Source organism: Myzus persicae, unplaced genomic scaffold, assembly GCF_001856785.1.
Source record: "Myzus persicae strain clone G006 unplaced genomic scaffold, MPER_G0061.0, whole genome shotgun sequence".
NCBI lineage: Eukaryota > Metazoa > Arthropoda > Insecta > Hemiptera > Aphididae > Myzus > Myzus persicae.
The window spans coordinates 47,655-69,938 of record NW_019101013.1 but is presented as its reverse complement, the minus strand read 5'-3'; the positions used below and the strand labels follow the sequence as shown (position 1 = coordinate 69,938).

Here is a 22,284-nt window from a genome sequence, read left to right as displayed (position 1 = left end):
GGAAAGGTTGTTGACGCTTGCGCACTGAATATTCTTGTGTCGGCTGTCAAAGCTTTTATAACCGTTATACCTATTATCTTATAAGATTTAATTTTAAACTCATAAATTGCATATAAATCTAGGTAGAGTGCGATTTTCTTCACATATTTAATTTTCTGAGAACGTAATTATTAGTATGTGTTATATTGTTTATGGTATATGTGTTCCAATATTTAACAAAACGTTTTTGTTACATTTATAAATTACTTGTCTTGATATAAACACAGTGGTTGATAGCCTATGTCCTAGCATTCATGTAATCATGATTTATTATTTATACTTATTAAAGCTTATTTAAAACCATCTAAAAACTTGACATCTATCGTATATTTTTATAGGTACAATAGTATTATTTGTTTCATGGTACGGCTGCTAAATTTACACATTGCGAAATATCTGTTAATTTATATCATTAAGTATAGGTATTGTAGATTTTAATTGTCAAATTTAATAGTTTTATATTAAAGCTAAATATATTAATAAAATAAAAAAAGCTTTAACTATATTATTATACACTAAATGTTATTAAGTTATGTTTATATCCAATTCAATATATCGTCATATTTTATTTTACACTGATAAAGCTGAGTGTTAGTATAAACGGCAATGTTCTCATTGTTTTTTTTCGATTGATTAAGAACCTCTAAAATGTATTTGTGTACTAATAACTAAATCACTGAAGTATAATATATAAGTTAATTTTACACATGATAGATGGACTATGATAAACAAGTAGCTGCCAACTAACAATAATTCAATAAAGTAAAATTAAAAAAAAAAATGTTCATAAATAAAAGTTAAGTCTTTTTTTCTATCAAATGAAAAAAAAATATCATACCTACTTTATACTTCATAATATTTCCAAATAATTCTGTTTTTTATGATCTTCCAGGACCCACATCAGTACACATATAACTAAAATACTAAAAATGTATCTTTATATTTTTTGAAACAATAAACAAACTGATTATATTTAATATACTTTGCAGTATTTGTGATGACCCTCAATATCTATTCTAATAAAATTACTTCTGTCAACATCACATTTATATACTCTCATCGTATTATTTTAAAACATTTTATTATTATTACATTTCCCTTAATAATGCACACAATATTTATTTTGACTATTTAAATTCGTTATATTATGCATATTAATTTTACTTTATTTTAAGTGTGAAAACATACTTAAACTATTGTGTTAATTTTTTCATACATTATCAACATTACAGTTTATTATTATTATAGATATTTTTTTGCTTATGCCATATTTAATATTTAAAGTTTTGAGTGGAATAATCGTGGATTTTCGTCCTTTGAGGTTTTCTTATAACGAGTGTTTAACTTTTTATTGTTTATAGTAAAAAAATTCAAATGCGTCTCTAGAATGTCGTATTTATTTGTTTATCTATGTAGACACCAGTTGAACACAATTGAGCCTATATTACGGTTTTTATACATAAAACTTACCTTTTAAACCATAATTTGTGTCAGAAAAAGTTGCCAAAACGTTTCTAAATCGGATACCATTATTTTCAACATTGTTGATACGAACCCCCAACATGTTTGATGGTATTAATTTATTCACCGAACTTTGCAATTTACCTATCAAATACGTTTTACCTAATAATGTCGTGAATTTTATTTTTATTTTAGTCACAGACAATTAAAAATGATTTTAAAAAAATGTCTATGCTCTACATGTACGACGTGGTACATTTATAAGCGATATACATAGTACCTTCGACCAGAACGTCAATTTACAGTTATTTTATTTTCAATACAATTATATCTCTACACTTAATAATATCTTAACCCTGGTAGTGATTAGTGAAGCATGGTGGGGAAGGAGAATTTTAAGGTTCAGTTTCTACACAACGACAAAATGGTGTGAAAACATTTCAACATTTTGTTTTAGAATATTAAAATTTTTATAAAATAAATAATTGTTTAAATAATAAATAATAATAATAAGAAATCGCATATTTTTTTCCTAATTAATTACAGCCTTCATTGTGACATTTGTTCATAGAAATTTTATCATAAAATACTAAACCTACTAGTTTGTTACAAATTACAATGCAACATTTTATCTTAATAATAAAAATTATTTTTATTATTATTATTATTATTATTTATTACTATCGATAATAACGTATAATGATTACTACGAGTGCCAAACATTTTTTTTTCTTGTAATATTCTGTTGTTTTGAACATTATGAACGTCAAATAACACTCAACGAAAATGAATAGTCCCAAGAGCCATAATGAATTATTTGCTGAAACAAAAAGAGCACCATCATAAGAAATGTTTAGTATTTAGAGTTAATAACTAAAAATGTAACTAATAATAATCGAAAAATAGAGTACATTTGTATGTAAATATCACAAAAATTTCCGAAAGTAGAAATATTGTAAATGAAGAGCATTTTTAAATTAAATTATTAAATTCAAATTATACTGTCATCATAACTTTAAATTCTGATATTATAATAAATATTTATGAAAATTTGTTTTGATCCAAATCTAAATTTCGTAATATATCTTTGTTAAATTCTAAAATAATTATGGTAAACTACCCTGATCATGAATCACGACAAAATTAAAACTCAACAAAATAGTAATTACTCAATACTTACTTAATTTTATCGATGTATTTTTAGAATTTAATACTACTTATTTAATAAACGCTTCGGGTCGTATTATTTGTATACGATACTCTATTCATACACTTAATCTAAATTACATGTATTGGGTATAAACATGGTAGACAAATTAAAAATCAATGTCTGGTGATACTAGAGCTGAGCCGAACTTTATCCTTATATTATGTTGCAATCTATTGAGATTAACTATGATACACTATTTCATTGGAAGAGCTATTCACCAACCATAATTTATTTATTTATATTGATTTGAGATTTAACTACTACAGCCATCTGTATGCAATGATTGAGCTAAGGTTAGAGGTGTTAAATTTCATTTTTTAAGTTTGTTAAATGTGTTACCTTAATTATGTAAGCCAAAAATAAATGTATTTGTGTTATTATGATAAATATTATAGGTAATTTTCTTTCACATCATTTACATTGGTCATCGTTCCGTTTACAGCAAATATAAATAACACTGTTTCAAATCTGTTGGGTAAAATAGTTCATCTATAAAATTCGGTACACCGAAAAATTCTAAGAAAACAAATCCAAATGACTTCAATGCAATTCAATTCGTTAGGTAGGTATTTGTTATTATCGAATAAATGAAATAACATCATAGTTGTGGTTTGCCCAAAGCCTGAATAAGATAAAAACATGCTCCTTAACTGATTCCTAAAATGTTTTTTTTTTTTCATAAATTCGTCTTACATCATATATAATAATAAATGTATTAATAAAATGCGTCAACCCCTTTTATGTTGTTAAAAACTTAGTCTTACGTTGTTTATGTTCTATCAGAGCTCACTTTTCGTACATAAACAGCAATTTATTCGATAATCATAGCAGACACTCTCTCGAACACTTTTCTAAAAACATGGATTACCTTTATCATTGATTTAATAATACAATATGTAGATTGTAGAATATAGATAAGCAATGACGTGAATGAAAACGACTACCATTTAAATTTTAAATTGTTGGCAGCTGTTTGAGCACTATATTTGGTGAGAGCTGCTGTTAAAGGACGAAGGTGTTACCCTGTGCACTAAGATAATCTATTTAGAAAGCATGATTTAATATTTAAAAGCAAATAAGTAAACACGAGTCCATTGTGATTAATCAATTTTTTTAACAAAAGAGAACAACATTTTTTATGAAGTTACTAAGTCGGTTTATAATATTAGTTAATCTTAAGTAAAAAAAAATCATAAAACATTAACGCAACATCATAAACGATAAGGCTTGAGCCAATATTATCAATAATTCCAGTCGTATATTTTTTTTAATGTCGTGCTAAAAAAATCTTGTTTTTATAACAGTGATGCATATTAAATCTTGCAAAATGTTAAAACATAAATATTTAAAACATTTTTAGACCTTATTGAAAAAATTAATATTCTACAACTGTGCTCTACTACATCCCACTCACAAAACACTAATTATTGTATTAAAATTATTGAAAAAAATATATTTTGATATTTAGATGGCTTTTAGTGTGGAAAAATACGTAAATAATAATTCGCAATTTGAATAAGAATCTCAAATGTAACTCACCACTGTGACATTTTAAAAGAACTAAACTTTGGAATATTTATAATCCACATTAAAAAAATATATGAATGTTATTTGTTTAAAACGCAATGAAGCTTAAAGTATACAACAATATAGTGGTATATATCAATACAATATAGAAATGGAAAAATAAAAATAAAACAAGAAGAGTAGAAAACAAAACAAAAATATGTACCAATTGATTATTGAAATAAAAACATGATGTTGAGTGATATTTATGATTTGTTTGAATGGTAATAATAGATTTCATTACACATCACACTACTATATAAAATAGAACCTCCTTTTTTGTATGTACGCGCATAACTCAAAAAGTACTCGACGGATTTTAGTACAGTTTTCACTAATCAATAGGTCTAGATTCAGGGAAGGTTTTAAATTTTAATAAACGATTTATTCGTATAACTTGATTAATAAAATTAAAAACTTATTTGGGTCATACATCGGTATATTCTTAAGTAGCATAAAATTATCGCCCCGTGCGCAGATTTCTCTTGCGCAGTGGCACTTTTATAACATTTCAAAAACAGTGTCTCGAGTTCGAACTACATTATCAGACTCTTATTTTTCGCAATATAATTTTTACTTAACTATTAGTTTTTCATACAACGATTATTATATCGGCTATATGGCGTAATCTTAGTTTTGTTTGTAGAAACATAATATTGAGTTATTTCAGTACACAGATAACACATTAATTATCGTTGTCGATGCGCATGGGGTGGGGAACTGCTGTGCGTATGTTTTTTGATGTCTAATTTGCTGGACCTAATTGAAAATTTTTACCCAGATTTATCTAATACTTCGACTAAAACGTCAAGTTGGTTTTCAAATTCAATGCACCAACAAAAGTGTACTATTCCATTGACACTGTTTTAGATACAGAGGAGGCGATATATTATCCAACTGAATTTTTAAATTTTTTATATCTCCTTCAGGGACTCCACCACACAAATTAATTCTAAAGGTAGGTTCTCCAAAAATTGTACTTCGTAACTTAAGTCCACCAAAATTATGCCACGATACTTGATTACAAATAAAATTTTTAAGAAACTGTCTGCTTGAGTGTATAATCCTTACTGACTGTGGAGAGGGGGAAATGGTCTTGGTTCCTAGAATACCAATGATACCAACCAATTTGCCATTCCAGTTCAAACAGCTGCAATTTCCCGTGAAATGAAGCTTCGCAATGACTATTAATAAGGCACAAGGTCAAACATTAAACGTTGCAGGTTTAGACTTAACCGTCCAGTGTTTTTCCCATGGTCAATTGTGCGTAGCTCTGTCACGTACTCACGTGTCACATGCAAACAAAATCTATATGTGCTGGCCCCGAGACACTTAAAGTGGTGTATCCAGAAATATTTAATGCTTAAGACAAATTTAAATAATTGACAAAAAGACAAATCATACATCATAACGAAACAAATATATTCCACTCTTATATATACAATTTTAATAAAAAAATTAACCAAATTAAATATCTGATAATATAATTCATATCAAACTTTTTAAATATTCCTAAACATATATAAATGTACTGAAATCTAGCAATAGCAAAGTATTGAAGGGTCAGCTAGTATTATTATATATGTTATAATTCATATTATACAATAATAGATAATTAATTTTAAATAATATATATTATATATGGTTGGTTTGGAACACGTGTAAGCGCCTCAAAGATTTTGAATTAACAACCCAGGTGATCACCCATCCAGGAACTAGTGGCATCGGGTGGTGCTGGCAGTCAGAGCACATTTGTGACTGAAGCCAGACACAAAGTCGATTGTTGTTTGTAATACCTATAATGCTACGTTGGTAATATTTGAAATTATTTGTTTTCAATGAACGACGACGGGGTTATCAAAATATATCGTAGGTATATGATTTAAATTGATGTTATATTTTCACATTTTATTAATACCCACGTATTTTAACTTTGTTTACATAGGTATTTTAATCAAAAAAATACCAATTACGATAAATTATACTTACATTATATGCCTGAATGACTAAGTCACGATTATATCTAAACTCCATAAATCGTACTGTCGGTAATAATTATGAATGTACGTGTAATAAATCTAAAATTAGTTGGTTGTGTTGTAAAATGATTCATTGATATTTTAATGATTCATATATTAAATAGGTAATTAAATAACATTATTTCGGTAAATTCCTGTATTATTTTGAATGACTCGGTCTTTCTGCTTCACATGGTACATAAATTTTATATAATTATTATATAAATATAATATAAATGGTTCAAATTTCCGAGAGAAGGCACTTGGCGATTAGCCAGATCAAACTATGCAGCCCACCCGTAACATTTCGAAATGTGACCAGGATATGATATCAAGATGTTTCCATTAATCGTCGGACAAATGTGGACAAATTAGTATTTTTTTTATGTGTGATGTGCTTTTTCAGTTTTAAAATATATGTTAACAATTTTCCGGGTAGGAAGAATGCTCCACAAGTTGCATACGGCACCACTTTATAATGGGGAACAACACAGATGGTACTTTATACATGTCATTTTTGGAATTTCCCAGTAGATTTCCAGAAAAATAGAAAATTCTGAAAACCACGAGAAATAACAGTTATATTTACGGCAAGTTGGTTAAAAAATATGAATATTTTGGTTATTTTGTTTTAATTTATAAAATAATAATACTAGCAAATTGCAAATTATACTTGTCAATTATTTATTTTAGGATTTTCTAGAAATATGTAGCTTTGGGAGGAAATTGGTGCTAACACTTTTTTTTTAATTATAAACTAATAATTACCGAATTTATTTTGACAAAATATATTAGTTTTACAAATTATAACGTTCCTACTATTTATTTATTTGATAGCATTTTTTTTACCGAATGTGTATTTTTTAATTTTATATTGACACCTACTTTAACGAAATAATGATACCAAAACAACTACGAATATTATCTAAAAACATAACATTACATCTTTTAAACAGTAATCATTATTGTCATGTCAATTTATCAAATAAATCTAAAATAACTGCTATGTGCTAAGCCGTCCGTCCACTTTGTATACCTATTTGCAATAATAACTAAAATTACATACACCACCAAGTAAATTGTTGCTTTAAATGTTTTAAATAAACGATAGAAAAAAATATAAATATTCATGTCTATATTTACTTACTATATTTAGTAGTGTAATGGTTTTAAAAGTTACCTACACACCACTAACTTAATAAGATGATCTATTCTTTGTCCATATGTGGGTTATTCAATACCGTACAATCCAACATGTGCAATGCACATTGTGCATTTAAATTGGTATTTGAGATGTCAATATTTAAGGTAAAAAAGGATAAATTCGTGAAATTCTTCTATTGAAAATATTATATAGAAAAAATGCATACATTTTTTGTCGATAGGTACTTGGGTTTGAAATTATCGTATATCGTTGTGAGGTAATAATAATATTTTTTTTTTTAAAAGCATATAATTTTGTTAAGCTAATCATAATAATGTTAATACCTACAACTATATTTCATTTAAAATATATGTAAAATATTGGTTAATACGAGGAGGGGGCACAATATGTTCCCTATTGAATGTAATTAAATATTAAAGAAAGTAATAATGGAAGAGAATCAAATATAAAAAAGATAGATTAAGAGACTCCGTTTGAGATGGAAAGATATAATTTAAAAATACGTAGAATCCATGAATGATGGATGTCGTCGGCGATGAACTCTTCGAATTGGTTCAATCGGTCATTAAGAATAATAGAATATATTACTGTGTGATCAATAGCCTTAACCTCACACAATTCATAAATTTTAGTCCTATATAAATATATAATTGTAAACAAGGAACTGTTGACCAGGTCACAAATCACAAATTAGTTAAATATCAATTATACGTCAGTATTCATAAGGACATCCGTAGAACACGTGACCCATCCAAATCAAAGGAGATTTATAAGGAAGTTATAAGGAAGCCCAGAGGACAGCAGAGAGAAGAGTTGCACCATAGCCTGGGCACTTTTACGGCACTTATATCAATACAGCTTGTACACGTTATGATTTTGTTTAAATTAATAGAAATAAAATATAATTTCGTTGATTCTTGGAAATTTTTTACCAACCATTTATTAAAAACCATTAACAACAGGATTCCTAGCCACTTGCATACAGCAAGGACTACAATGGAAAACACGAGCAGTTTATTGGGATAATTTGAGGGTTGGGTGTAGGTATGACGGGATGGTCTTAAAATGGCCTATAGAGATAGACCATGCGATCAAGAACAAGAAGAATATATTTACATATTAACAATAATTATTATCAATGAATTTCGGTGAATGATGATTGTCATCAAATTTTCATACCTAACTATAATTATTCATGAAAGTTAAACAATAAATCATAATTTATATTACATACAGTAATAATACTACCAACATAACTAATATAGGTAGGTATCACATTATATGATAATATATATACTAATATTATGTAATATAAATATATAATACAAAATTAATAACTTAATAATCAATATCATCAGATCCAAGACAGAGAATTTAAACTTAAATTAAATTTTGAACCGCTTCAGAATTGTATAATATAATTATTAATTAGGTAATTATAGTGCTAAAAAAACCGTTTATTTGGTACATCCTTTACTTTTCAGTTATTGAATGGGTTACATGAGTTTAGATTTCACAACAATTTTTGGAATACTAATTAAGATCAAATTCAAAGTTTTATCACATGTCCTGTAATTATAATGTTCGGTTAACGATTAAAGTTATAGTTTCCATAGCTTTTTGAAACGTTCACAAAATAATACAAACTACCGTATTTCATTATAAATAAACGTATTTAATTTATTAAGTGTGATATAATTATTTCAATTGTTCTATTGTTTACCGTTACAGCTTAATGCATATTTAAAAGAAGCCATTTACCACAGTTGTTTTGTTTAATTAACTACCTATATAATACATATATAAGTAATAAGTTTAATGAGTTAATGTGTTATTTTTCTTGTGTATATGCCAATTCACTTAAATTTTTAATAAATTTCAAACTTTTTTTCTACTATATTTCATATCATATAAAGTGTTAAATAAATAAATCAAATTAAATTAAGTTTTTGACGTAGAAACTTAAATAATATAAAATACCTACATAGTTACCACACCAAGTCCAATATAATATGAACGTCTACGTATTATTCCATAATTTTGGCTGACACATTTATAGTTTTAATTACGCGTTAACTTAATGTTGTACAATGTATTCACTGTTCATACTTTCAGAGCATGTACCCGTAATAAGTATGTTGAGTAAATATATAAAAGCATCGTAGTAAAGAATCGTCTTTATTCCTACTGTTGTTTTTTATAATAGATTATTTGCGACTTGTATAAATAGAAAATTATAAAACAGAAATATATCGACTGAATAAAATATGATTAAAACGAAATAAAGGCATTACAAGTTGTACATAATGACTTGCTGAATCGAATAAAAAATAATATTTTATATCTTAATTCCATATTACACTACATACTTCATAGGTATGAATTAAAATACTATTAAGTTAAAACACAGTAAATTACACTGTTATAAATTATACAATTGCCTTTTATAACATTTATTATTGCAGAACATGAATATTATTGAACACTATTATGATTTATGAAAACTGACAAAGGTATTGGCACATATTTTTTACAAGTAAATAATTTTTAATGAAATAATAATTGAAAAAAAAACCAAAAGAGAACAAACAAAAAATAATTATCTAATTACCACGTAATGCATAATTGAATATAATTAGTTCAATTCAGATAAAAATAATACAATAATATGTAAATTAACTATTTATAGTTTTAATTTAATAAACATTGAACGTAGTTATTCTGAAATTGGGAATTGAATTTCATAATCGCATTTTGAATAAAATATTTTAAGAACAATTGGAAATTACAACATCTTACCATTTAGCGTTGACGAGCAAGTTTTTCCGAAAGTACTTTTTTTTAATACTTCTAAGTCCTGTAGTTTTTCAATTTTGTTTCGCAGCTTTTATCATCACACTCATAATTACCGTCGTAAAATATAATTGTATTCAACGTCGGTTGATAAAATCGATGCAATGAAACAATGGGGTAAATGATACGAGTAGAAATTAAATATTTTGTTCGAGAAGTTTGTACTTTGTATACATAATCGCATAAGAGATAAACAACATATTTTAGATCTGTGTGTATATTAGTACTGTACAAAGTGATTCGCCATTCATGCTCCATCAATTTCACCCTTTAATTATACATCCATTCGAATTCTGATTATTGGAATTGTTAATTAGACTCCTTAATGACCATATTTTAAATACTCAGACTTCTCAGTTTTAACTGACTAGTGCCCAGTAAATAAATTTCTATTCATTATTTTTATTGAGTACTTTCTTATAGTTGAATGTTACCCGATGATTTTTTCAAAATGTCGATGCATCTAAATAGATATTTTAAGTTATAGTTTGAAGATATATAACCCTTGATATTATTAATGATTTTAAAAAACAATAACAAAACCATACTTATTTCAGATGTCATCTCCGAACACTAAACTTTAAAATACAAAATCTCTTTTTTTTAAGTTATAGTATTTTATTTTATTTTTTATCAGATCTGAGATTTATTTCAACACATCGACGTCACAATGTTCTTAGAAATATCCCTCGAAATGCTTACTAGATGCGCCATCGCATTTTGTATAGGCATATGCACGAGTTTGAATGTGTGTAAATGTAAATGTAGTAGGTACAATGTACAATATACATATATTATCGAACATAAGGATTTGTCAGGCACATTTCTTATAGTGAAATGTCAAAATGTCATTTTGGTATTTTAGAGCAATATTCATCCAACCACAGTAATGTACAAATATAATGTTTGTATTTTGCACGTACAATATAAATTTATTTAGTATCTATTTGCAATTTACACCGAAATTTTAAACAATAAGCATTTAGCGTTTGAAATTTATTAATTACCGTAAAAAAACCACAAAAAATGTATTTACATTTTAAAATACAAACCACAAATTCTATAAAAACGAATATCGTCATTACCTACACACTTTGTTTTGATTAAATTCATCGTAATTATTTTATGCTGTAAAATTCACCATTTGATAGAAATTTGCTGTAGTTTTTCCTTGGACTCGTGGGAACTACCAACTGATAAAATCGAAAAATGACTTATAAAATACCATTTAATATAAAACGTATATGTTTTATGTTGTCAGTTCAAACATAATATTATACCTGGATCAGTGGTTTCAAATATTGTGGACACTGCAAACCAATCAAAATAAAATGTCTTAAAATTGTAGACCATATATTTTGCATCCCCTCTCCTACTTCACTATAACACCTAAAAACAACAAAATATAATAAGATACATTTCATTATTTTTTTTATATTTTTTTATACCACTATTTCATTAGTGGAAAATGTTATTAAACTAATATTTACAATTTTATATTATTTTGTTTTAAAGGTAATTGACAATAAATACTAAATTGTTTAACATTATGCATTACTGGTTAGACATACAGATCAAAATTAATAATTTAGAGGCTTAAATCACTATTTTAATACAGATAAGAATAATAGCAGATAAAAACTAAATTTAAAAATCCTATATATTCCTAGCATCTCTTAAGGTATAAAATAAAGAAAGAAGTTAAGCAAAATATACATTATTATTATTCAACGTGACTTTCTGGTTGAATAAAAATAAAAATTTGAATAATTCCTATAAGAAAAGTGTACTTAAAAATTGAATTAAAAGATTTTAAATCTAAAAAATAACGTTACAATGAACAAATGCTTTAATATTCAAATTTGTTCTACCTATTATAAAATAATTTATACGTAATCAATGAATTTTTTATTTTATTCTTTTCTACTATTGAAATTTCGTATTAATAATTTGTCTATACAGTTAAGGACTAATAAAAATATACCTATATGATTATTAATATTATAATATGAAATCTAATAATTGTAATACAATTACTTACCAAACTACGATTGTTGAAAGAGGATTCAAAATATAACAGAATTTTTTCGATAAGAACACACCTATATGTAGTTATTGTGAATTTATAAATTACAGAAATAGATGAATATAAAGTTAAATAAAAAAAATCCATTTTTAGGTGATTAAACGGTTTGCATAACTGCAGGTGAAATAGAAATATATATTCAACACTATATGAAAATATTGTATAAATATTATGTACTATATTCAACTGGGTACCAATTGTATTCTTTATTTAAAACACTACAATTTAATATTTATATCATTCAATGTAAACTATTTTTTTTGTTTTTGAAAACAATTTAACTAAAACTGAACTTGAATCTTTTTTTTTTTTGATTTTTTTGTTAACTTAAATAATAGGTTGTTATACTTATACGAGTTATGAAAATCGGCAAATTTAAATTGTATACACGGTGATATTTACGAAATATATTTAAGTTCTTAATATTTAATAAGAAATCGATCAACGCCGTCTAATTTAACCCTCCATAATGTCATTATAATGGCAATGTGGCATATTCAAAATGATTTTACAAGAGTAAAATAAATACATTAAAACGCTTATAATATACATTATTCATAATAAATTATTTATATGGTTAATATATATTTATTTATCCATAAAGCTATTGAACTTTAATTTAATACCTATACGTGTATTACAGACTTCTGTAATCTATTATCTACATACGAATAAATAGAGATAATCATATCACATTAAAATGTCCATAAAATCATAAAGATGTTGAACATTTATTTTATTTTGGCACTGTTTTGGTTTTGAATTGTATATTCAAAACAATATCCCAAATCCCGTCAAATACAAAACACCTTTTCAGATCACCCTATGCTGTAGTAAACGTTTCATGATGTGGAGGTAATTTATTGTTATGTTATTATTATAGTATTCGCTGCTACAAACTGTGGTAGAGGCGTGTCAGAAAAAACAGCAATGCAGAGTTCAGCCATCTGTGGGCAAATACGATCCTTGTCCAGGCCACCCAAAGTTCATTCAAGTCGATTATAAATGTCGACCATGTAAGTAATTTTCAACTACATTGTAACACTAAACTATAACTCAATTACTTCCATTCTACCGCTGGTCAAATCCGACGGAGCTCGATTGCAAGTAGTCTTAGTAATTTGTGGGAAGTGCGTCTCACACCAATCTAAAAGAAACTTTTTTTTATATAGCTACCAAATATATATCAAACTATTAAATTTAAATATTATTAAAACAACATGGTGACGAGGTTAATTCAGATTATAATGTTATGTCTAGAGCTGTAGATGAAAACTTGATGTTTGAAAATTACGTAGACGATAATAATCTATTACAGCATTCAATATGTATACAAGCTAATTAGGCCAATTAAATTATTTGTACGATAATAATTATTATTCGAATCAAATTGAAATAATATGTCAAACAAAATGCGCATAAAACGTAATGTGTTCATACAGATCGTGTTAAAAATGTAATTCCTATATTCAGTTAAATATTATGTATTCCAGACAAATTAAACGATTCCGGTGTGTTTACAAATACATATACAGCATAAACAATACGATAAATTAAAGTTTAAACAAATAAACTTAAACCATACATTTTATTTATCAAGATAAACTACTTACTGGTTTTTTTTAGTTTTATTAAACTTATACAAAGTTATTACTTATTAGTTACGCCCGGTACTCAAAACAATTGCCAAATATTCATCTTCAGAGATTGCTATTATACGTCATCGCTGTTATAACAACATCGAAAATTTAAAGAGGCTTATACAACAGTTATAAAAACTAAAGTGATGAATTTCGAGTATTCTTAATCATTTCTTCTTTATGTTTGAATTATGATAAAGTTAAGGAAAAATAGATTACACAACAATATTTTGCTAAATTTAAACCGTTCGTCTTTTGGTTTTCTCGAAACTGAATAAGTAATTTACTTTTCGACAAACCAGTAGCGCAATAATTTATGTAATCATTTTTTCCGCTACCTAGTTTATTATTTAAACATAAACCATACACAACTTAGCTTGCGACCAAACTTCAAAAGTATTTACCTACTTGTAAGAAATGAACTAATGTATAGACAACATTAGCATATTGTCTTCAAAATGTGTAAGCAATTTGTTTTTATGATGCAGCCTTATGATAACTGGTAAGCTGTACCAAGCGATCATAGGTAGGTACATAGATCATTCTTCATTGATTCATTGATCGATTGAATAGTCCCATACTCGACTGACAAACGTGGAGATAGTACACTAGAAAATAACAACAACGGTTGACTACATTTAAAAATTATGATAGATTATTATACAATGTACAATCTCTGTCCTCTCTCAACCACCACAACAGTCGTGTAAATGACAAATGAAACATGGTCTCATAAAAATATCATAACATATTATAGGTATTATATTTGTGAAAGTTTTTTTTGAATTATCAATCAAGTTTAATATTGCAGATGACACGTAATTAAATATCAATTTTTAATTTATTGATGAAAACATGACTAGAAATATATTATTTAATAAGATTAATTTTTTGGATATTTTTAATGAGATTTATATAAATCCCAGCAGTTAGTAATTATTATTTGCCAAAAAACTGATCAAATTAAAAAAAAAAACTGATTGCATAATAACGAAATTACGAACGAATTTACCTGTAGCAAATGTCAACTTTTTAGTGTTTAATTTCTCCAAATGAAATTTATATGCCGTTAAAATATTTAACAACCACTATAGGTATACATTCGAACTCGTGTTTAACAAATAAACCCCTGCAGTCATTTTTATGTGCAACTGTAACGTTTCCGAACGACGAGAAACACTCACCAAATCGATTTTTGATGTTACCAAATCCATTATCGTACTACATACATATATATATTATTGTGACGTTTAACAACACTTGCACTCGGTGGGCACCGAACACCACGAAATAATGTCGTACGGGGGTGCGATGAGGAGAGTGGCGATGTTAGGCAAAGGGCGTGATGTTCACCTGCACCTTACACCTTACCATGCCTTACCTCACCTTACACCTTACCTCACCTTGCCTTTCCCACAACCACACGAATTCAAATTTAACTCTGTGCCACTGCTTGCACTCGTATAATATGTGACATTTATGCAAAAATAAAGCATGTATGTTTCGTTTTATCGTTTGCTCAACCCGAAAAGTTTTGTAATCGGATCATTGTTAAAACTGTGTATCTATGCCTCGTATAATAAACATTTTCCACAGGACGGAACAACCCCTCCTCCCCGCTCAACCTACGACCCACCCACGCCACAATTCGCAGATTTATGACTACGCTTGTTTTAATACTGTTAGCTTAAATTTATTATGCTCATACTATAACAGAGAGCATAAATTTAATAATAATTATATCAGTTTTAATATTAAGAATAATAATAAAAATAAAAAAAATTACAACGTGGCATAGGAAGTATGCGTTTCTTATGCGTTAGCAATGCAATGAATGCCATTATTATTACATTATAAACAATCGAAAAATAAAAAATAAAAGGCTTATAATAATTTACGTACCTTTGTATAGTTATTATTAATAGGCGGTATAAAAATAAATAATTGTTTTATGCTGTTTATTTGTATATACATTTCAATGTTTTGATTCAATGACACACAAACCGTCAATGGTTAATTACTTGCTCCTCGCTGTATTGTACGACAAGCGACAACTGGGGAAATATAATAAAGACCTATGTATTTTACATTTGAAGTTTTTTCTTACTTAAAATTATACAAAATGAAATTAATAATAACAACGTTAAATAGGGGGTAAAAGTAACAGTTTTAACTCTAAATCATACTATTAATATGTCAAATTTTCTATGAACTCGATTACTCTTTGTTTATCATTTTCATATTATTATAGTGGATGTGATGTGATGAGAGACAGGTCTATGTGAACAATGTAATGTGTAAACTTTTTAATCAATATTATATCGTCAATAAGTATGTAACATTAAATTACAATTTATATGCACTTACATGCATGATTTAAATTTTTAACGTAAATTATAAATGTATAAATAATTCAAATTAGTGACGTTTTACTCTTAAACAAGTACCAAAATTCACGCATATTTAAAAGATTGGTATAATGACAATTTACAGAGTAAAGTATTGTGTAATACAATTATAAACGCATATTTTACGAGTGGAAGTCTTTGATTATGATAAGCATAATATTATTTAAAAATTCAAATATTAATACCTACTTATACATTACCTATAATACCTATAATATGCATTATGTGCATACACTTTATCTAAAACAAACTTTGAACGCTTATTTAATTGATTGATTGTGTTTTAAAACTCTTCTATGGTAAATTGAATTACTCATATCGTGTTTATTATGAAATTTGGACAATATAAACCTTTTGGTATGTCTTATTTGACAGCCATTTGTATGCAATATATGTATATGTATTAAAAATATTTATTTTTTACATTAAACTGTTGTACAGCTGAAATGGGTCACTGCAGTATAAGTACACACGTGCAGCACATCTGAACCTTTTTAACGAAACGCGCAGTATAAAAATTTTAGTTTAAAAAAATAAATTATATACAAATGCAATAAAGTTGACAAGCGTTTCGTTTGAAACTCAACACAGTTTAGGGAAAAAAAAATTAAATACTAAACAATTCTCTTGAAAAACAATCAGAAAACGAAATATTATAACGTTTTATACTTAAACATAATTAATTGACGAATTTATCATACAAATAGGTAATATATCATACACAATTATATACAGTAAACACAATTTTAAGTCTTATGTCTTAGACTAACAAAAACAGTCAAACATTAATACTAATTAATAGTCATATTGCCAATCTATCATATTATAAGCGTATTTTGATGTCAAATCAGTTGATACAAAGCTAAATATTGTATACATTTTACAGTGATAATATTATATACATACTAGCTAAGTATTATTCTCTTTTTTCTTTTGTCCCCGTTTCAAGTCCCATATTATTACTGATTCTATAGATACCTGATGAACTAATGATGAAATGTCAATAAGTAAAAATTTTAAATAATAAGGTTTAAATATAATAATAAATAAATATAACTATGGTATTAACTGTATCGCGATTAGGAAGATGAACAGCAAAATGATTGACAAGAAATGTCAAATTAACATCAAAATATAATATATTGACACTATTCCAATATGTTTTGAGCATAGAGTAAAATATATTATAATATTATACACGATCCGTCTTTCTATAATATACTTTAAACAACGACTGCGCATTTTTTTTTTTAGTCAGTCCTCGGCAACTGTGGCCAACCGCGTGTTACTGCAGTATTCATGTATAGAAATAAAAAATGTAGTTTATACCTAACTCATTTTTTTAAAAAATTTATTTACGATGATGAAATATGGCGTGTGGTCTAAATGCTTAGGTTTTAATTGGCAATACGCTTTCGTCGTGGTAGTTAAACAACAAAAAAACAATATCTTTCTGTAATTTTGTCACACGTGAGAGATTCAACGTCACTATTCACTAATGAAACAAAAGTCAATAAGCAATTATCACATGGTGAATTTGTTATGAAAATAATAATTGGGAAAACTATTATGCGTGACATTTAAAAATCATAAATAACATAAATTCACAATCATTTTTGGAATAAACATCACGAAACCATTTGCTTTAATAATGACTTTTCTATGACAATGTCACGCTAAAATAATTCATTGAAATTATATTTTGATTTTTGATTTGAGTAAGTTTTTAATATATATTATATCTAAACTTTTACCTGTAAATAAAAATTAAACTTGATGTTATGCTAGTAGTTTAATAATTTATATAGGTATAATATATACTTATTTGTTTTATTATTGCAGTCCTACTTGAGTGTAAGAATGTAATTATGAACATTTATATTCGTAAATATTGAAAATAATTTTACATCAAACTAACACTTAGGTACAAAATATTATTAACATAATTTAATAAAAATAAATGAAAAGTTATCTATGAAGTCGTACAATTATTTAGCGCCATTATCTTGTAAAAAGACAAGTACTAGATTACATTAAAATTTCCTGGAGTCAGATCTACAACAAATTACATAATATCTCTTTATAATTTTTTCAAGTAATATTTTTGATTTTAAATTGCGTCGTTATAAAGATAACCCAGTGTGAAAACTTTACACTGTGCTTGTCATCTTTCTGTTTTAATTTTAGATTATGCACAAACATATAATATGTAAATAAAATTATACATCAATTAATATAATATATTAAACTTAAATGTTGTTACGCTTGGGGGTTGTCGTAACGGTTTTGGTCACAAAAGTGTGTAATAACTTATGAGTAATGACAAATCAGTAAAGTGCCGTACGTGGTCTGTGAAATTAATTTAACAAAGTGTGTTACAAATAATTAATGAAGCTGTTCAGTCTATTATTTTTTACGATAACAAGTACAGGGCCCATGATGTGAAATTAAATTTAAAAATGGTTTGTCTGGGTAAAAGTAAAAAAAATAAAATACTGCAATAACTCAATAACTCAATAACTCAATAACGGTCGCTCGTCTCAACTCATTCACATAGGTGATAAGCACGTCATGATAGAGTTTTTTTTATAATTTTAATGAGACGTTAACCAATATTGGAATCGAATAGTTTACAACTCGGCGTGCAGTTAACAATTGTATACAATAATATACACTCGCGCCTACATTTTATCATAACTTTTTAAGTTATTATTTTTTTAAATTGTATAGGAAATTAAAAATCTTCTTTAAAACTACCTATGTTTAATTGTTAATATTTGTAATACTTTATAATAGCTCTAACTGTTACCTATTACGTATTCGTGTTACTATTCGAGCAATATTATGTTCAAAACGCAAAAAAGTGTGATGAATTATCTACTAGTTAGATTAAAAACAATGAATGAAGCAATTAATGTAAACAACAATTCAAAATATTACTTTTTGTTTTTTACAATCTTATGCCTAGATTAATTACATTTGCATAAATAAGTTAAGTATAAAGAGAAATGTTATGTTGCTTATTGCTTCAATTTGTTGGCCTAGAACTTCGTGTATTTAATCCATTGGTCAGTATATTGTTTTCATTGTACTGTATAAACAATATGGAGATACCAACATTAATTCTAATTGATTTAGTTTATACGAACACATTACTTTAATATAATGCTTTTAATGTTTTACCTTAATTGTAATTGATAACGTATTCGATGTGATCGATATTTGAAAAATCACTCACAGGCCACACTAAATGAAAACACCAATTTTCGATCATCAATAATACTCGTATTTTTAGCTCTACCTACCTATACCAAATTAAAATTCAATGAGCAAAGTACATCATAAAATAAAGCAAACCTAGCAAGTCTCTTGGGAAATGGTACAAAGTTTTAATAAACTTAAAGAACATTAAAAAAAAATCAATAATTGGCAATAATGAAATGCCATAAGGAAATAATTACAAAAATAAACAAGTAAGGGTAAGTACACTCTATGGACATTCAGTGCTCTCTATACGTAATTTATGATAGTCATAAAATTAAATCAATAATTATTAATGTCGCTTTGCCTAGTTATATTGAATATCATGTTTATAATTGTACAACTTAAATGACAAATACATCCAACAAAAACAACTGATAATATTATTATAACTATTGACTTCCGCGTGCAATTCACACAAAATGTACACAAAATAATATTATTAATTATATTTAAATTCAATAAAACAAAAATGTTTTTTGAACAGTGTGATTACGTAGAATACTGCACACCAAAGACATCAACGAATATTGTGTTCATAATAAATCGCCAAATCGGTATTGTTGAATGTGTAAAATAAGTGAAACATATATTGTGTTTAACAATGAACCAAGTTATATTGTACAATTATATCAGAGTTTAAGAAAATCACAATTGAAGACAATACTTTAAAATTTTATACGCGTATTGAATAATGGAAATTTTCATAGTTTAATTTACAATAACTACCTCGGTAAGAAGATTTCATTAATTAATACCGCGACGAGTTCAATTCTCAGATATGTGTGAAGTACAATATATACTTGCAGTGGGGAATACGTAATAAATAGTACCATGTTTATGACAAGTACATAATATTATTATCATGGTTTTATTTTGTAAAACAAGCTTATGATACTTTGTTATTGGAAGCTCAAACTCCATTAGTCAAATTCGATAGCAAAATAAATAATTGTACAGGTATACCTCCTACCCGTCCCTATAATATAATAGTACCTAACACTTTGATTTATTGATATTTATTGATTAATATATTTTTGTATCGAACAATATAATAATAGGATTGTTTTATTTTTCGATGAAACCGATTTGGTTGAACAATATTTTGATCGCAGTTGTTAACGAGAGATTACAATCCGATGAATTAAATCGAAATCAAATTTGTATTTATTGTTTTAACATCAACACGTCGTAACGGTTACCGAACTACCTATCTACTGGTAAACTTGTCATTATTTTTTAAAACAAATAGATATTTGTCTATAACATGATAATAATATTAATGAAGAAATAAAGGTAATAATATGTAAATAATGTACTAGTGTTATCCATTTGGTTTCTTTTTATGACTAGAAGATTATGCAAGACGGACATCCTTTCCATGCCGAGGAAAACTTATCGAGCATTATTCATCCGAATCAAATGGCACACCACTGGGGTCCATGATTTACATAAACTTACATTCTGTACACATACGACCTCTTGTACGGGATAGGGGGGGATAGTTGATAGCTGCAAACACACTTCGGGTTTTGGTTGAATAATTTACATTATTATAACCATGTGCATTGAGAGTGTTATAACGTTCACCTATAATATTGGCCAAAGACGGTGGCACGGGCGGTTGGATGGTAAAATATGCGCTGGTAGAATTGCAAGATTATCAACCAAGTTATCGCCAAGTTTTCCTACCTCCCTACTCTCGGAATTAATTTAGTTAAAACTGAATATCACCATTTTCCCGTCTTCCGTAAGCCCCTTGTCGCTATAAATGAGATGCTTGGACAGTTTCTATGTTTATAAACAAAATGCGCCTGTATGTAGCTACAACGATAGAAAGTTTACAGTGATTTTATGTGATTTTTTTTTTAAATATATTTTATTACTGCAAGACGATAACATTACGGTTTATCATATCCCTTTTTTTTATAAAATTATGTGTCTAAATACAAGAAAATAATGTATACCAGTGATTCCTCGTAGGACGATATCCTGCATACATTTTACAAAAAATTAACTCTCGAATTTGTATATGAAAGCTCTTCGAAAACATTTTATTTTAATAAAAAAAAAATTTATAATAGTTTTAGTCATGACTAATATTAATTAACCTGTGGAATTGAGACACAGTTAAGTGTTATACATTTTACAGTTTATAATATTATATACTTACACTCAATAGACAATGTGCTAGACTCAAATCTATTACGTATAATTTTGTTTTAACCTGCGATTTCCCTTTGCAGGGAAGTCTCACAATTTAAATAGGTACTACGAGTTTATTTGCATTACATTACTCGTAAATTGTAGCCTGTAATACCAATACTTAAACTGGTCTTGAAATTTTGTTCGGGACGTCCAAGTGTCCAATGGTATCTATAAATTAAAAAATAAAATAAAATTAGTAATATTAATTAGTAGGTATCCTGCGAAATTTAAATATAGATAGACAAATTTTAGATTTTACAGTTTTAAGTACTTACAAAGTTACAACATTAATATTATAATTTACGATTCAGACATTTCAAACCTATTGTTCCACAAATCGATATAATATTTTTAACCAGAACCTTCAGA

The 22,284-nt window shown here is 26.9% G+C and overlaps 1 protein-coding gene across 2 annotated transcripts in view; it reads left to right on the top strand.

The window, feature by feature from the left end:
- Nucleotides 1-22,284, top strand: part of LOC111027285 (protein eva-1 homolog C) — a 211,294-nt gene that overhangs the window by 164,741 nt on the left and 24,269 nt on the right. For both annotated transcript variants that reach the window (XM_022305606.1, XM_022305605.1), the window contains exon 3: nt 13,282-13,414. In XM_022305606.1, coding sequence (XP_022161298.1) covers nt 13,282-13,414 — 133 coding nt within the window. The remainder of the gene's footprint in view (nt 1-13,281; nt 13,415-22,284) is intronic.